Consider the following 17,483-nt stretch of genomic DNA (forward strand, 5'->3'; position numbering starts at 1 on the left):
GGAATGTTGGAATGTTTGAAAAAAACACCTGTGCATTTAAGCAAAGCAACTAATGGGATTACAGTTAGTTGTGTCAGGCTGTTAGTAATTAGGTGTTTGCGGTTTCTCACTTTCTGTGACCTCGTTATGCCTCATATGAACCCTCTGTAACTCGTAACTCGTTTATGAATCTTGTTTCTGAGACATGTGATTGTGCCTCCCTTTAGAGCGTTTAAAGAAGGAAGAGAAAACGCGCCAGGAGCTGGAGAAGGCCAAACGCAAACTGGATGCTGAGACGACGGACCTGCAGGACCAGATTGTTGAGCTTCAGGCCCAGATAGAGGAGCTGAAGTTCCAACTGACCAAGAAGGAGGAGGAGCTGCAGGCTGCTCTGGCCAGGTCAGTGGTAGACACCTGCAAAATATTAAACACTGATCAACTAAATCCAAACATCAGAATCAGAAAGGGTTTTATTGCCAAGTATGTTTTTTAACACATACAAGGAATTTGTTTTGGTGTTGTTGGTCACACATTCTCTAGATGGAATATTAAACAATATAAGTATAGGTATAAACAATATAAGTATAAGTATATGTACACAGTATGTATTAAATAAAAAATAAAGAATAAATAAAGATATAAATAAAAAAGAGCAAAGAGCATTACAGCAGAGAGAGACCAGTGGCATGAAGAGTCAGGGGTGGAGAGTCAGGGTGGTTTCCGGGCCTTGTTAATAAGGCTAGTGGCGGAGGGGGAAAAGCTGTTCATGTGACGTGAGGTTTTGGTCCTGATGGACCTCAGCCTCCTGCCAGAGGGGAGTGTCTCAAAGAGTTTGTGTCCGGGGTGGGAGGGGTCGGCCTTTCCAGCACGCTTCAGAGTCCTGGTGGCATACAGGTCCTGGAGCGGCGGCAGATTGCAGCCAATCACCTTCTCTGCTGACCGAATGACACGCTGCAGTCTACCCTTGTCCTTGGCAGTGGCAGCAGCATACATGATGGGGATGGACGATGTGAGGATGGACTCGATGATGGCTGTGTAGAAGTGCACCATCATTGTCTTTGGCAGGTTGAATTTCTTCAGCTGCCGCAGAAAGTACATCCTCTGTTGTGCTTTCTTGACGGGGGAGCAGATGTTCAGCTCCCACTTGAGATCTTGGGAGATGGTAGTTCCCAGGAAGCCGAAAGACTCCACAATGTCAATTGTGGAGCCAAAGAGGGTGATGGGGGCAGGTGGGGCAACCAACTCCACTGTCTTTAGAGCGTTGAGCTCTAGATTGTTTTGCTTGCACCAGGTCACCAGGTGGTCAGCCTATCCTAAATTTCTAAACATAATGTTACAATTACTGAAAAAAGGAAGCGAAGATACAAAAAAAAAGAAAATTGGAATTAAATAATGGAATGTATTAGATCATATGACCCTAGTGCAATAAATAAATCTGTCTTCTTGACAATAATGAAGCCAATGCTATACTCGAAGTCCAAAGATAGCTGTCATGTGGCAATTCACAATGATACAGATATTGTCTTAGCTGAAGAAAGCACATTAATTATTTTGTATGAAATCAAAAGCCTGTATTTTTGCAGCTACTACCGGCTACCGACTCCTCTGAACTCGCACCACTACGAACCTAAACTGGTGTGATAAAATATCACTAGTCCATCAATGTATTTTTATGTGCATTTGGAAGTATCACATTAGAAAATGTTGATGGAAATGACAAATCTTGAACAAAAATTCAAAATTCAAATTCGCAAAAAAGTTTTTACGCTCGCTTGAGATGGTTTTTGCCTTTTTTGGAAAAAGAGTTAATGCGCAAAATGGGAGCTAGAAACAGGTTTGTCGAATAAGTTGTGACGTAGCGAACATGTATCTCACATGACTATAGTCCCGGTATCCATCAGATGGGGGGAAGGATCGGGATATGGGTCCCATCCAGTGTGCCGTACACTTGTGGCACAAGGTGCGTAGTGGAGTTGCGGTGCGCTATAGCCTGTTCCTCAGCCACGTCGTGTAAATTGACAAAGTGGTTCAACAGCTTGAACCGTATGGCCCTGCACACCGCATATACACAGCGGTGAACGGTTGTCTTACTGACACCAAATGTCTCTGCCACAACTCTGTATTATGCACAGGTGGCCAACTTGTACAAATGCTACCTTGCTCCATTTAGCCAAAGAACTTAGCTTCTAAACACTTTGATTTAGCAAGCCGGTTTGCAATCTACAACCATGTGTAATGTCAACTTGTGACGAAACTACGCTTTTGCGTAGTCTAGTTTATTCGCTCTAAACCAGTTGATGGAAACACTTTTAATTTGCATTTTCTTTTTTTCTTTTTTTTTGCGACATTTTAAGGTTCGCTTAAAATTCGCTTGACAATTAGATGGAAACCTGACTACCGTTAGTGGTATTACTCATTTTCAGTATGTAATATACAACCTCACACACATCCTCTCGCTAGTGCAGTACATCCTATTTCCATGACAACTGCACTCCAAGGAAGACCTAAAATAGACGCTACAACACAAACGAACACTGAGTCAACTATGAACTTAAAGCAGCTAACATCCCCTTCAGCTGCTGCAGTTGGTGTTTCAGCACAAATACACACTTTGTATCTATCTCTTCTTTCTATCTATCACTTACCTCAGTCCCTGTCTATTTTCCTCTGCAGCTCCCAGCTGCAGTTTTTCTGTTTGCCTTCAGCGACACTGGCTGAGACCTTTCATCTTGGAGGCAGCCGTGTCTGATTACAGGCAAATTGATGTTGACTGATGCTCTCTGTCCTGGGCTTTGCAGTAGTTTTTCCAAATGAAGCAATAAAGAGCTGGGCTAAATCAGGCTGTCATTTCACAGTGGAGGAGAAACCGTTAACAAACCTGTTTTTACCATCAGAAGATTTTTGTTTTTATTGTGCAGAGTGTGAAAAACGTTGCCAGCTATTGCTTAGACGACCTGCGTCTTACCACTCTATCCCCACAACAAAATATTTTCTTAATATAGCTCACTCCTCTGTTAATCTGGATTTTCCACAAAATTATTCATGTTTGGTGTTAAATTTAATTATATTCCTATTTAGCCGTCACGAGACTGCATGCAGATGAGGTAAACAGCTGTGGAGGTCGTTGCTCTGGAGGTCAGCTCAGATTATTTGAATGAGTCTTCTCATCAGTTTCCTCCTTACAGCAGACCAATAGTCCAGACAACAGGGGTCATTGGTTAATGTCTGTCTGACTAATTTCACACACAGAGATCATCAGTTTAGTCACAGCTCCAGATAATTAAGCTTTCATTAAACTTGATGTGCCCCATTTTAAATGCAGAAGCTATTCTGAGAGCAATTGTATTATTATTTCTTTTTTTTTGGAAAATGGCGAATTACTTTTATATGGTAGTCATTAGTGCCTTTAATCAACGCTGTGGCGTTGTGTTAATGATGAATCATTACATTCGGTGGGTTTAATCATTGGGTTTCTTCAAAAGTGAGGATTGTTATGGGAGTGTTGGGAGCTAGCATGAATTTGACTTGGGCCCTTACTTGCAGCAGCAAACATTTCAACAGTCTCATTAACATGTTCATCTTCTCACAGTATGTGGAAAGCTTCAGCCGTTTACAGTTCACCACACTGCCACCCTGTGTGCACTGGTGGCCTCATTTCAGTTTTAAAAATGACATTACTGACTTGCCTTTTCTTTAATGTTCATATCATTACAGACAAAAGTTAATACATTTACATCACTGCATTCTTGCACTTGTGCTGTCATTTTGAGGACCAAAATATTTCTCATAGATTTCTGGGGTAAAACTAAAATATTGAAACGGCAAAGTAAGTAGGGAAAAAAAGCTAAGTTTTCTGAATAGAATTTATTTTTGCTCACTGCTAAAAATATTCAATTGAAACTAAAAACACTGAAAAACGTTAAAGTGGCAGTTAAAATGTGGAAGAACATGAAAAATTAAAAAGTGCTGACAGAAGATGAAAAGTTGTAGTGTCCATTTAAGTGTGAACACTGAGTGAGGTTGAAGTGAATGTGCTGAAAGGAGTTGAAGTTTCAGTGAATGTTAAAGCACTAAAAGGAGTTAAAAATAAATAGTGTAAACACTCAAAGCAGTTGAAGTGTATTAACAGTGGAAGTTGTGGAACTTTAAGGGGCTGTAGAAGGTTTTTTTGTTTGTTTAAAAGTGAAGATCTGAGGACTGAAAGGGGTTGAAGTGTTGCAGTGTAAACATTAAAAGGAGTTAAAGTGTACAAGAACATACTCTATATTCTTGTGCTTGTCCTGTTATTTTGAGGACCAACATATTCTTATATATTCTTATGGTAAAACTAAAATATTAAATTTAAAAAACTAAGATTTTGATTTGGTGTAGAAGAAATTGTTTTAAATTATTATTAAGGTAATTATAAATTCTGATCCTCAGCTTAGGTTAGCCTAAACAGATGTTTTCACTGTTTTCAATACAAGGAAGACTAAGTTGTAGGATAAGGATCTACTCTGAAAAACTGACTTGTGTTCTTTTGTGTTGCCAACCAGGAGTGATGAGGAGACGCTCCAGAAGAACAACGCCTTGAAGCAGGTTCGGGAGCTACAGGCCCACCTAGCTGAGCTTCAGGAGGACCTGGAGTCGGAGAAGATGTGTCGAAGTAAAGCTGAAAAACTTAAAAGGGACCTGAGTGAGGAGCTTGAGGCCCTGAAGACGGAGCTGGAGGACACTCTGGATACCACCGCTGCCCAGCAGGAGCTCCGGTGCTTATTTAAAGCTGGTTTATCAATGATAATTACGGGGAACTCCACCGATTTTACACATCAAAGTCTGTTTGCAGGTTTTGGGGAGTAGAGCTGCATATGTGAAAAAAAAGTTGAAACCTCCTTGTGGCTCCAGAGGGAGCTGATCGAAATCTGATCAATTGATTCAGCGTCAGTTGGGGCTGACAACTACGAGTTCTAAAAACAACTAGCAAAACACATCTGAATTTCCAACCGAACTATTGAGGGTCGCGTTGCATTATAGATAATGTAGGCGCTAGCTTTTGACAAAGAAGAAAAGCCAAAATCACTGGTTCTGCCCATTGTGAGTCCGACAATGTTTTGTCAGTGCAATATTAAATCGGTGGAGCACTCTTTTAAGTCATGATGGTTTTCATACTGGTGTTGTTTAAGAACTGCAGGGTTTGACAATAGCATAACTTTTTGTGAACATATTCATTTACACATCATTCAAGACACGCTGTGTTTGATATTTTCCACTAATATGCTGCAAACGTGCAGAATTTATTTTAGTTCCAACCTCGAAACATTTTTGTATAGTTTTTCACCCTCTTTCACACGTCAGTTACCTCCTACAATATAACATGCTCGTTCCTTAGTGGACATTCATTGGGATTTTATTAAGACGACCCTGTGTATTAGAATGTTTTTGTATTGTATCTTAGAATGTCCGCTCCTCTTAACCCTCTCCCTTGTGTCCGAAACTCCAGGTCCAAGCGAGAGCAAGAGGTGGCAGAGCTGAAGAAGGCCATAGATGAGGAGACCAAAAACCACGAGGCTCAGATCCAGGAAATGAGACAGAGGCAAGCCACAGCGCTGGAAGAACTGTCCGAACAGCTGGAACAGGCCAAGAGGGTGAGTGGGTCATACCTAGTTACACTCGCAGGGCTTGTACACATCAGTCTATATCAGTTGTATGATATGCAGATAGAAAATTAAATAAAATTTGCAATTAACAGACAGGATCCCAGAATCAACTGCCAATTTAGATAATATGGCTATGAAACCATAAAACATTGTTATTATTTCTCTGTGCAGTTCAAGTCCAACTTGGAGAAGAATAAGCAGAGTCTGGAGAATGAAAACAAAGAGTTGTCCTGTGATGTGAAGACTCTGCAGCAGGCAAAGACAGAGTCCGAACATAAGAGGAAAAAACTGGAGGCCCAGCTGCAGGAGTTTATGGCCAGGGCCACCGAGGCTGAGAGGACCAAGGGAGAGCTGGCTGAACGCTCACACAAACTCCAGGTGAACACAAAGCAGCAAATATTTGGAGCATCTTTGCTATGAAATGAAGGGATATAGCCGGGAAACTCTAGAAACCAAACGTATATTTTAAGAGGGAATATTCATGCAACGCTTTGGATTTGTTTATTGTGCTTTCCTCATAATCCCATCTTCGTTAGACGGAGCTGGACAATGCGTGCACTATGCTTGAGGGGGCAGAGAAGAAGGGCCTCAAACTGGCCAAGGAAGTCGACAAACTGAACAGCAAACTGCAAGACTCAGAGGTATGAAAGACAGCATCAACATCAGCCAAATTAAAGCTACAGGAAACTTAATCTAGAATCAATTTTCAACCGTGTGTGTGTGTGTGTGTGTGTGTGTGTGTGAGAGAGACAATGCTTCTTACCTGCATTGTTAGGTATTGAAAAAAATGTGTTCTTGTTCTGTGATCACACCTCACTAATCAGCCCATAACAGTCATAAAAGTTATAACAGGTACATCTCCCTGATTTTTTTTTTTTTGTTTGTCTGATCCTCATTTCTGGTGTGTAGGAGTTGCGACAGGAGGAGACGCGTCAGAAGCTGAACCTAAGCACCCAAATCCGCCAGCTGGAGGTGGATAGGAACACCTTGCTGGAGCAGCAGGAGGAGGAGGAGGAGGCACGACGCAACCTGGAGAAACAGCTGCAGATGGTACAATCTCAGGTACAGTCATTCATTTTAACAAATGTTATTGGGTTTCATAAACATGTACAGCACATAAAGACACATTTACTTAGATATTTGTACACATACACATCGGAAGGTGTCACAAACATATGAGGCAGGCACACTTTTCAGGTACCTCTGATACCCGACAGAGTGCCAAGAGAAGGGCCAGGCCAAAGTTTCCAGCTGTTTACCAGCTGTGAACACCTGCCATTGATGTGCAGTGCGGCATGCGGACAGCTGTAAAGCAGCAAATTAAAGACCACATGAAGTGAAGATCTGTTTGACTGGAGGTAGATGATTCAGTAGGGAACTGAAATGTTACAGATACACTTCTGTTAAACAGTGAAATATGTATTATATCAGTAGCTAAGATTGCTGTTAGGACAAATCACACAGCTCATTATTTCTAATAAGCCCCATCTTTTCAGCTGTGTTACCACCGACTTTGCACATAGCGCTGCTGATCATTTCGCCAGCACACACCGGTGTGACACTAAAGGCCAAAATGACCACAAGAAGCAAAATGATCACTTGTTGAAATGTTGTATTATCTTTATGTATTCACTGATCTAAAAAAAATGGCCTTCCTTTAGATGTTTGAGACAAAGAAGAAGCTAGAGGAGGACATGGGATCAATGGAGGGCCTGGAGGAGGTGAAGAGAAAACTCCAGAAGGACGTGGAGCTGACCAGCCAGTGTCTGGAGGAGAAGACCATGGCCATGGACAAGATGGAGAAGACCAAGAACAGACTGCAGCAGGAGCTGGATGACCTGATGGTGGACCTGGACCACCAGCGACAGATAGTCTCAAACCTTGAAAAAAAACAAAAGAAGTTCGACCAGGTACGCTGGGCCGCCAAAATGTTTTAGAAATGATAGATTGAGGTCAGATGTATGTCGGTGTATTGAAGGCCATTGTTTGTTTGTCTACGCCAGCTGCTCGCCGAAGAGAAGACCATCTCAGCTCAGTACGCTGAGGAGCGTGACCGTGCGGAGGCCGAAGCCAGAGAGAAGGACACCAAAGCTCTGTCTATGGCCAGAGCTCTGGAGGAGGCCTTGGAGGCCAAAGAGGAACTGGAGAGGTTTAACAAGCAGCTCCGTGCTGAAATGGAGGACCTGATGAGCTCCAAGGATGACGTTGGGAAGAATGTGAGTGACCTTTGACCTCTTAAATGACACTGCTGAATGAAATCTTTATAAGTAAAGAAAAATTTTTTTTTAAAAACATATTTACACCTGGTACTTCGCAGCAGATAGACGTGTCCAGATTACGGCTACATCCACACTACTACGTTTTCGTTTTGAAACGCATAACTTTTGCTTCGTTTACGCCTCGCGTCCACACCACTAGAACCGCTCGTGAGGACGGAGATCGTTTAAACGCCAGTTTAAAACTAAAACGTAGTAGTGTGGCTATAGCCTAAATCTATCTGGATTTTATTTACAGCTGAAATGAAATTATAGCTTCTAGGTCTGGCTTTGCCGTACCATACAGATGATGCTTATTAGATATGATTTATTTTCATCTTTTTTAGTATCCGTCTGATCAGCCAGGATAGTTTCATTGTTAAGTACACAAATCACTCAAATCTCAAAATCAAAATCCACACAGGGTTTTCCGTGGACCTTTGATCTGGCTCCGTACAGCCTGTTTTGCTGACGTTATGGTTTCTCCCGATGCTGCGTACAGGTCCATGAACTGGAGAAGTCCAAGCGAACATTGGAGCAACAGGTGGAGGAGATGAGAGTTCAGCTGGAGGAGCTGGAGGATGAGCTGCAGGCCACGGAGGACGCCAAGCTGCGTCTGGAGGTCAACATGCAGGCCATGAAGGCCCAGTTTGACCGAGACCTGCAGGCCAGAGATGAGCAGGGAGAGGAGAAGAAGAGGTCGCTTGTCAAACAGGTACATATGTTTTTATTGTTATTATTATTCTTAAAATACGAAACTTTGACCTGAAAAATTCTGCTCGTGCAATATACACATTTTCTTTCACAGCTCTGTTTTCATTGTAGAATGACAACATTTGTATTGAGTGCTGAAACATTTGGGGTAACCTGACATGCTGTGTGTTGTTTTACTCCACCAGGTGCGTGAGATGGAGGCAGAGTTGGAGGACGAGAGGAAGCAGAGAACTCTGGCTGTTGCCTCTAAGAAGAAGCTGGAGATGGACCTGAACGAGCTGGAGGGACAGATCGAAGCCGCCAACAAAGGCAGGGACGAGGCTGTTAAACAACTCCGAAAACTACAGGTACACACTCAACACACACACACACACACACACACACCTGTTCAGTTCAGTGCTTCTAGAAGCCTTTAAAGCTGCTTTTTAAAGGTTAACAGGTTTTCTGTATTTATTACACAGACTTGTTGAATACTTGAGTCGGCATTCTGCAGTCTGTTTTTCTTTCTAACAGACCGTTGCTAAGTATAACAGGCCATTGCCATGGACGGAGTTTTGATCACAGACTCTGGTGGACCATTTTTGAATTAATAAAATAGTTTTTTAAATACATATTTGTGCTCATACGGAGCTCATACCGCTGATCAGCGGATCAAAGGGAGAGAGAGGGTGGAGGAAACGGGGATTGCTAGCAGCGTTATTGGCAACAGTGCAGCTCCATGGTTAGCTCAGTTACCGGGGCGACCTGGCATCCGCCGAAGAGCCATGCTCATCAGCGGTAAAGTTACCGTCCCAACCAAGACTCAGGCAGGTAACCTCTGTATGAGTAGCCATGTAATAAGCCGTGTAATAAGCGGGATAACTTAGAGCGAGCCGGTCATTATTACTAATGAAACCCCTTCAGGCTGATTCAAGACCTGCATCACCGTGTCAGGGTTCTAATTCGCGATAATGACCAGCTACATTGTCCCTTACATGAATGGACAGAGTAGAGTCAGATCAGTTTTCCAGGAATCTAAGAACATTATTGGTTAGACCATGCTGTTAACACAATATTGATGGTGCAGCAGGGAAAATGTTATTTTTTGTCTTACTTCTGTTTGGGGGACAATCATGCTCTTAAGTTTTAGAACTACAGCTCGCATGATGCTTTGGGGGATATAAACATTGTATACAAATTTTGGCAAATTGGCACCATTGTTGCAACTGCTGACCGTGTTGATAAGCTGACCAAATCAATGGTCCCAACTAACTTTATTATTTTCGCTGGCATGCACCTGCACATCTCACAGTTTGAAAACACCTGGCCTGAGTGGTCTCTTTTATGCTGTGTCAGCCTTTGACTTGGTCCACTTTGTCTCTGTTCTGTTAGGCTCAGATGAAGGACTATCAGAGGGAGCTGGAGGAGGCCAGAGCCTCCAGGGATGAGATCTTCACCCAGTCCAAGGAGAACGAGAAGAAACTCAAGGGCCTAGAAGCTGAAATCCTACAGCTACAGGAGGTCAAATTCCAGATTTTATTTTAAATTGAAAATTGCTTTTAATTAGAGATCAGCTAATTGTCTGATATGAGCCATTAATATGCCTTTTATTTATGACAAGCAAAGTGACTTTAAGAAAAAGATTGAATATCAACTTTTTATCAGACTTGTGGCCCGCTCAAACCAGATGGTCATGCTGATCCTAATGTGTTGTTTGTGTAGGACCACGCAGCGTCCGAGAGGGCCCGTCGACATGCTGAACAGGAGAGGGATGAGCTTGCAGATGAGATCTCCAACAGTGCTTCTGGAAAGTCAGTGTCATCTTGTTTATACTGATTATTTTTAGGCATTTTAGGCCTTTATTTATATAGGACAGCTGAAGACATGAAAGGGGAGAGAGAGTGGGGGAATGGCATGCAGCAAACGGCCGCAGGTCGGAGTAGAACCTGCGGCCGCTGCGTGGAGGAGTAAACCTCTATACATGGGCGCCTGCTCTACCAGGTGAGCTACCCAGGCGCCCTGTATACTGAGATTTTAAAAATATTTGCCCACCTTAATATTCGACCAACAGGTCCTTTTCCACACTTGGTCATCTTTTGCAAAAGTAGATAGTAGTAGTAGATAGCTTTAGTGAAAACTGGTGAAGAAGTCACTCTGGACCTTGATCCGAATTTTTTTTGTTTGTTCATTTAAATTAGGAATTCAGCAGTCAGTGTAAATCAGTAGATTGGTAAAGTGTGTGTGTGTGTCTCAGGTCATCACTGCTGGAAGAGAAGAGGAGGCTGGAGGCTCGTATCGCCCAGCTGGAAGAGGAGCTGGAGGAGGAGCAGGGCAACATGGAGCTGCTCAATGACCGTTTCAGAAAGACCAACATCCAGGTAAACTGACTGGAAATGAGATAAAAGTCATGAACTCGTTTCCAAAATGCTAGAGTGCTTCCATTAATGTTACGCAAGACAATGAACACACTCAAACACTCTCGCCGTCATCTCTTTTCCTCAGGTGGACAACCTGAACACAGAGTTGGCCGGAGAACGCAGCACTGCACAGAAGAGTGAGAACGCTCGGCAACAGATGGAGAGGCAGAACAAGGTCTTGTACACATTAGCATATATGATATACGTGCTCATATGCATACAGAGTTTGGCTTTGTATACATGTCAAATGTTGGCCTTAAAAAACACCTCAACTATGTGAAAGGAAGTCAATTTCAACATGTTTCACCTCTACAGTTAGTAAATATATATATATATATATTTTATAAAATGCTTATGATCCTGACAGTTACATATTATAAACGCAGGATTTGAAAGCCAAGCTGGCAGAGCTGGAGGGGACTGTCAAGTCAAAGTTTAAGGCGTCCATCGCTGCCCTGGAGGCAAAGATCCTGCAGCTGGAGGATCAGCTGGAGCAGGAAGCAAAGTAAGTGACTAAATAAATCATCATGACATATACTTTTTTTCCCTCAGTTTAGTTTATTTTGAACATGTTAAAAAAATGTTTTTTTTAAAAAAAAAATAGATAAATAAGAACATGTACATTTCAGCACAATCTTCCAATTTTTTTGTAAATGATTCAAATAAGGAATTCCCATGTTCAGAAAGGAGTAGGAAGAAGTTAAAAAATACTTTTCTGGTCCTACCCACTTTTTCTATTTTTATACTTTAGTTAAATACAAAACAATTTGTTGCTTCACTTATTTATATACAGTATGTATACATACACCTATGTATATATACATGTACAGTATATCTTTTACACGCACATATACACATGCATACACACATACATATACAAATTTTTTTTCTTTTCCATCTAACTACTTCTTTCCCTTCTATCTCCCTTCAAACCGAATAATAAGAGATTAATGGTGGTAGATGGTGCTAGTGAGAGTCGTGTGAAAGATGTATCTGCTTTTGTTACATAAAGTTGGACTAAGCAGTAAATGCAGATAGTAATGAGCTACTGTCTTACCCATTTCTGTTTTAAACTTGCAGGGAGAGAGCAGCAGCCAACAAGATCGTCCGTCGGACAGAGAAGAAGCTGAAGGAGGTGATGATGCAGGTGGAGGATGAGCGTCGTCATGCTGACCAGTACAAGGAGCAGGTATTGACTCATGAGAAGCAAAGTGACACTTACTTTACTCAGGATGGTTATCCAGCCAAGCACCCACGACCTCTCACTGTCTCCGTCTGTGTCCCCATGTGTCCGCCCTCCCGTCAGATGGAGAAAGCCAACTCTCGTATGAAGCAGCTGAAGCGTCAGCTGGAGGAGGCGGAGGAGGAGGCCACCAGGGCCAACGCCACCCGCAGGAAGCTGCAGAGGGAGCTGGACGACGCCACCGAGGCCAGCGAGGGTCTCACCCGGGAGGTCAGCTCCCTCAAGAACCGCCTCAGGTACGTGTTAGAGATTCCCTGTGTACTTCCACCAAAACGCTTCAAGAAAAATAAACTGTAGTAAGCACAAGGTAATATTTAAAAAAAATATATATTAATATGTGATCTCTGCATGACGCAATCATACAGTATTGTGTATTTTCTGTAAGGTGTCAAGCTATTTTAGTGGCATTGGTTTCCAGTAATGTAATTCTTATATCTTAGTATTGATGTCTTTAGCTTATTGGCAATGCTAATCTAACAGTTGTTTGATTAAAGGAATAGTTTGACATTTTTGGGAAACATTCCTATTAGTTTTCTTGGCAGAAGTTAGATGAGGAGATCGACTCATGTCTGAACGCTAAATATGGTGCTAGAGCCACGAGGTGGTTAGCTTAGCATAAAGACTGGAAACAGCTAGCCGGACTCAGTCCAAAGTAAAAACGTGTGTACCAACATCTTTAATGTTCACTAATTAAGAGGCATCCAGTTTGTGTAATCTGTACACAAACAGAAATGTAAAGTTCTGGTTTTACAGGGAGTTACGTGCTGCAACTATTTCACTGCGTCTGGCTGCCGATCGTCGGAAAACAGTTCCAGAATTTGTACATTGTCCGTTTGTTTACGGATTACGCAAGCAGGATTTACCAGAATGCAAATCAGTGAGCTCTGGGAGGTGCTGGTAGGCATATTTTATTTTTACTTTGAGTCAGGCTAGCGGTTTCCCCCTGCTTCCAGTCTTTATGCTAATCTGAGCTAACGCTGATCTTCTCATCACACTCAGCAAATTTCTCAAAAATATTGAATTACTCCTTAAAGTAGCAGTGGTTTAAGTTGTTTTGTCGTTTTGTTCCAACCAGGCGTGGTGGTCCGGTCAGCAGCTTCTCCTCCAGCCGTTCAGGCCGCCGCAACCTGAATCTGGACGGTGCCTCCGGCGATATGTCAGACGACGACGCCGACAGCCGTGCCGGCGACTTCAACGAGACTCAAACTGCCAACGCCGAGTAAACACAGAGACCCTCTCATTCCTCATTCTTCCCCTCCCCTCGTCACTACCCACCTGTGACCTGCGCCCGGTTTTTCCCTTTTTAAAAAAACAAAAGAATAATATGATCCTAGGCGTCACCATCGTCTATATTCATTTCAAACCACTGACTGGACAGAAGATTGGAGCGATGAGCGTTTTTGGTAATGCTGGCCAGGTGCGCCTCACAGCCCTTTTTATATCGGTTAACACTGCAGGGAAAATCCACCGCCCTCCCTGAAGCCAAGCCTAAAGTACTGGAGAGCCACAGGGGCAAACGGACTATTCTGCCTTACTCTGTTCTCCTCCGGCAAGCTGCTAGTCCTGGCTCGTCTCTCGGCCATGTTTCATCTCATCACCCTGACGTAACACTCTCCCTCCTCCCATCAGGCGTAAAGTTATCTGCTCAGCTTATTGAGAAAGTATGCATAGGTGCAAAGTGCTTTTTATACATATGAAACTGTAGGTGGTGGCTGTGAAGTGTACACACATCAAGTAACGTATGTGAACGCGCCCCATACTGGAAATGCAGGACTACAAGGAAACGTGTTTCAGTCTTGTGTTGTTATAAGTGTTCTGCTCACTAGTTGTGTAAAAGCCATCTCATACCCAACACACTCCCTTCTCTCAAAACCAGGGTCACTGTGGCCTTCGGACCGCCACACCGGCTGCTTTTGTTGCATGAGTCTCCTTCAGATGTACAAACTGTTTGTCAGCTTCTACACTACAGCACTCCAGGAACAACTAACATCGCGGGACATGCAATAGAACACAGACTCTGAATTGAAAGTGCTTTACTGTGGGAAAAACAGAAGGTATAATTTTCTCTGTTCTCTGCTTCATCTCAACATTTAATGAAGGAAAGCCTCGCTGGGTTTTAACTAGAAATCTCTTGGCTCACAAGGTTAACGTTTTGTATTGTTGACTATTTATCCTCTACTGTGTATTGGCGTGAGCTGTGAACGATGACGCTGGAACATGCACAAAACTGCACAGCAAGGTGTGTGAATTTTTAACTTGAAACCAACGGGGGGAAAAGCTCTTACTTGAAGCACTAAAGTGACGCTCAGTCCATGTTTTCAATGTGACACTAAATGGTTAAACATGTTATTTAATTAGAAATGCAGGCAGATTGAAAATAGTCATATTCTCACTACACTTGTTTGTTCCAAGCCCCCATTTGCATTATCACTACATTTGAGTCACAGCGATGAAGCACCAGTTTTTCTGAAAAATCCAGCCGACCTATAAGAAACAATTTTATTTTTTGAAATCTGGCTGAAACAAATAATATGCCGTTTGTCGCACAATAAAAAAAGAGGTTTTAACTTTTAAGGACTTCTCATCCATGCTGGCTGATCATCCATGAACACTGTTTTTAACTAATTTCACAAGTTACAACTCTATTTCCTAATTCATAATGGGAGACAACATTAAACTAAAATTGTAATTTTTTTCTTATTTGTTCATATTCATGTCACATTTTGTTTTATATTTTCATAAATTAAAACCATGGTAATTTTCTTGTGAAGTACAAAATAGGCATGGAGATTTCCACATTTCCGGTTACCTGGATAGGAATCTGGTTAAACAAAAATCCAAACAATCTCACCACAAGGTCCAACAAGAGTACTGGAGCTGCATGTTACAATGTTACAGGAGTACTCCACAAATGTAGCGTTTATTTGAAGGACTTCTCATCCACGCTAGCTAAAAGAACTGGATCATAATTTGCGCAAACAAAAATTTTTCACCAGACGGTTAGAAGTGTCGTTGGGATTTTAGAAATATCTTCAGAAGAGCTGTTAAGGTGTTTTTCAGAGATCGCTCTATTAATTTTTCAGCAAAAACTCTTAGCTCTGAGACTCAAATGTAACAGTAAGATGATAGTGAACACACTGGGGCTGGTTTCTGAGTTAGAGCCTGACTCTTCAGTCTACTGACAGACCTGGTTAAGCACTTAGTATTCACAGGTAACGGGTTATCTGAAAATAAGGTTTGGTTCTGTCCTTGCAATTTTAGCCCAAGTTCCTTTCATAGTGTTTTTAGCAAAAGTGAAGTAAGGTTCTGTTTGGAAAAACAGCAGCCACCTTAAAAGTTAAACCACTACAGTGTGAAAACGACATGCCAGGGTGCTCATAGCAATCCTATCAACTTGGTGGGTCATGGTCTGCAGATTGGGATGGTTGTCTACAGCAGATTTATTTGGGTTAGGGTTACCCTTCTCCTAAATGTAAAATGGTATGTTTCTTTAAAAGTGCCTTAGACACTATATAAGAACATAAGCAGCCAATGACTTCATTACAGATGTGAAAAAGAGATGAAACGGTACACCAAGGAGATATTCAACACGTTATCTTTATTTTTCCCTTTTGTATTATTGCTGTGCTTCATATCATATCAGCTCTGTACCTCCGTGTTCATAATAACCTAGCTAGAGTGTTGGGTCAAAATCAGTATTCCATTATTTTAACTCGGCTACAAGCGGAGCCCTCTGCAGCTGCATTTCCCAAAATTATTTTTGTAGTAAGATGTATCTGTGTAACCACTCACAGGTGAAGCTTTGTACTGAATTTATTTTGGGAAAAGATGCTGTGCACGGGATTTCATTTGGTTGGAAGCTTTAACATCACAAGTAGTTAACTCATATTATTCATCTGTCTGTGGACAACAAGGCATTCAACTGCAAATACTCCCATCATATAATTTCTTGTATAGACCTACCTGTATTTCTAGACAGTAATTTTTTGTTTTGTTTGTTTTTGTAAAAGGAAAATAAAAGCATATTCGTTGTAGCTGTGGCCATTTTGGTTTGTTTTCGGGGGGGGGAGCAGAGCTGCAGTACTGGAGTTGGGTCTTTTATTTTTTTAATTCCAAAAACTCAGACTTGTCTCTCTAGTACAGGGATCTTCAACAGGTGGTACGGGACCCTTAAGGTGTCCTCTGAGTCAATGCAGGGGGGCCTCAAAATTATTAATTTTTCAAAAAAAAGTTTGTTTCAAAAATTGAAAAGTCTTTACATGAATCCAACATATTATTAGCAAATATAAATCCCCACTGTTTACTGGCCTATAGGTGAGGTGGTCACTAAGGTAGCCACCCACAGATACAGTTAATAAGGATTCACTGTGCCACATGTATCTGTAACATTAAAACATGATTTATAAAATCATGCCAACAATTATTAATTTAATAGCTTAGTATTCTATGCACTAAAAAGGTATGTATAAAGGCTTTAGGCTGCACAGACATTATCGTAGGCCCAGTTTAATATGCAACATGTTATACAATATTAGTAGTAGGGGGTCCCTGCTCAGTCTCTCTTTTAGTTAAGGGGTCCTTGGCTTAAAAAAACAAACATTGAAGACTAGTGTTTTAGTCTTTGGTCTCAACAGGGTCCCGTTCTTTTTTTTTTTGCCACTCTGCTGTCAGTCTGATATTAAACTTTCATAGTTTGTAACATTGTGCAGTTTCATTTTTTATATATAATATTTTTTTTCTCAAGAGTTATAATCATGATTTAGCAAATAATGACCATTTAGGGAAATTATTATTTTTTTTTTACTGTAGAGCTGCAATGATTAGTCGACAGAAAATCAAGCGACGCCTCTCAAAGATTGTTTTGCTGTTCTTTATTTTCTATCATTTTAAATTGTTGGTCAGAAAAAAAAAAAAACGGGCATATTAAGAGGTCACCTTGGACGGTCAGAAAATAAGACATTTTCTCACTATTATCGGACATTTCAAGGACTAATTGATTAATCGAGAAAATAATCTGAGGATTAATCAATACTGAAAATAATCGTTAGCTGCATATCCAGTTTCCTGTTCTTGTCACTTATTTTTAAATCCAAAGGGTTATCATTCTTACAGCAATTCCAGTGAAACGACCAAAACCAGTAAATTGATTCTACCAAGTATTGTCTTTCCAAGAACACACAAGGAGCCTTGCTGTTTGCACTGTCCAGCTGCTGTAAATACTCACTGGAGCGCCAAACGTATTAATGTGAAAACACAAACC

The 17,483-nt window shown here is 41.6% G+C and overlaps 1 protein-coding gene across 1 annotated transcript in view; it reads left to right on the top strand.

Moving 5' to 3' along the window:
• myh10 (myosin, heavy chain 10, non-muscle) overlaps positions 1-16,257 on the top strand; it is a 72,316-nt gene extending 56,059 nt beyond the window's left edge. Inside the window, exons 28-45 of the mRNA XM_078279753.1 lie at positions 207-378; positions 4,515-4,727; positions 5,459-5,603; positions 5,787-5,993; positions 6,152-6,256; positions 6,525-6,677; positions 7,277-7,525; positions 7,619-7,831; positions 8,373-8,585; positions 8,770-8,931; positions 9,956-10,084; positions 10,286-10,374; positions 10,818-10,941; positions 11,066-11,155; positions 11,367-11,485; positions 12,061-12,169; positions 12,287-12,459; positions 13,299-16,257. Coding sequence (XP_078135879.1) covers positions 207-378; positions 4,515-4,727; positions 5,459-5,603; positions 5,787-5,993; positions 6,152-6,256; positions 6,525-6,677; positions 7,277-7,525; positions 7,619-7,831; positions 8,373-8,585; positions 8,770-8,931; positions 9,956-10,084; positions 10,286-10,374; positions 10,818-10,941; positions 11,066-11,155; positions 11,367-11,485; positions 12,061-12,169; positions 12,287-12,459; positions 13,299-13,446 — 2,813 coding nt within the window. The 3' untranslated portion in view covers positions 13,447-16,257. The remainder of the gene's footprint in view (positions 1-206; positions 379-4,514; positions 4,728-5,458; positions 5,604-5,786; positions 5,994-6,151; positions 6,257-6,524; positions 6,678-7,276; positions 7,526-7,618; positions 7,832-8,372; positions 8,586-8,769; positions 8,932-9,955; positions 10,085-10,285; positions 10,375-10,817; positions 10,942-11,065; positions 11,156-11,366; positions 11,486-12,060; positions 12,170-12,286; positions 12,460-13,298) is intronic.
• The last annotated feature ends 1,226 nt before the right edge of the window (positions 16,258-17,483 follow it).

This window comes from Sander vitreus, chromosome 2 (assembly GCF_031162955.1).
Source record: "Sander vitreus isolate 19-12246 chromosome 2, sanVit1, whole genome shotgun sequence".
Classification (NCBI taxonomy): domain Eukaryota; kingdom Metazoa; phylum Chordata; class Actinopteri; order Perciformes; family Percidae; genus Sander; species Sander vitreus.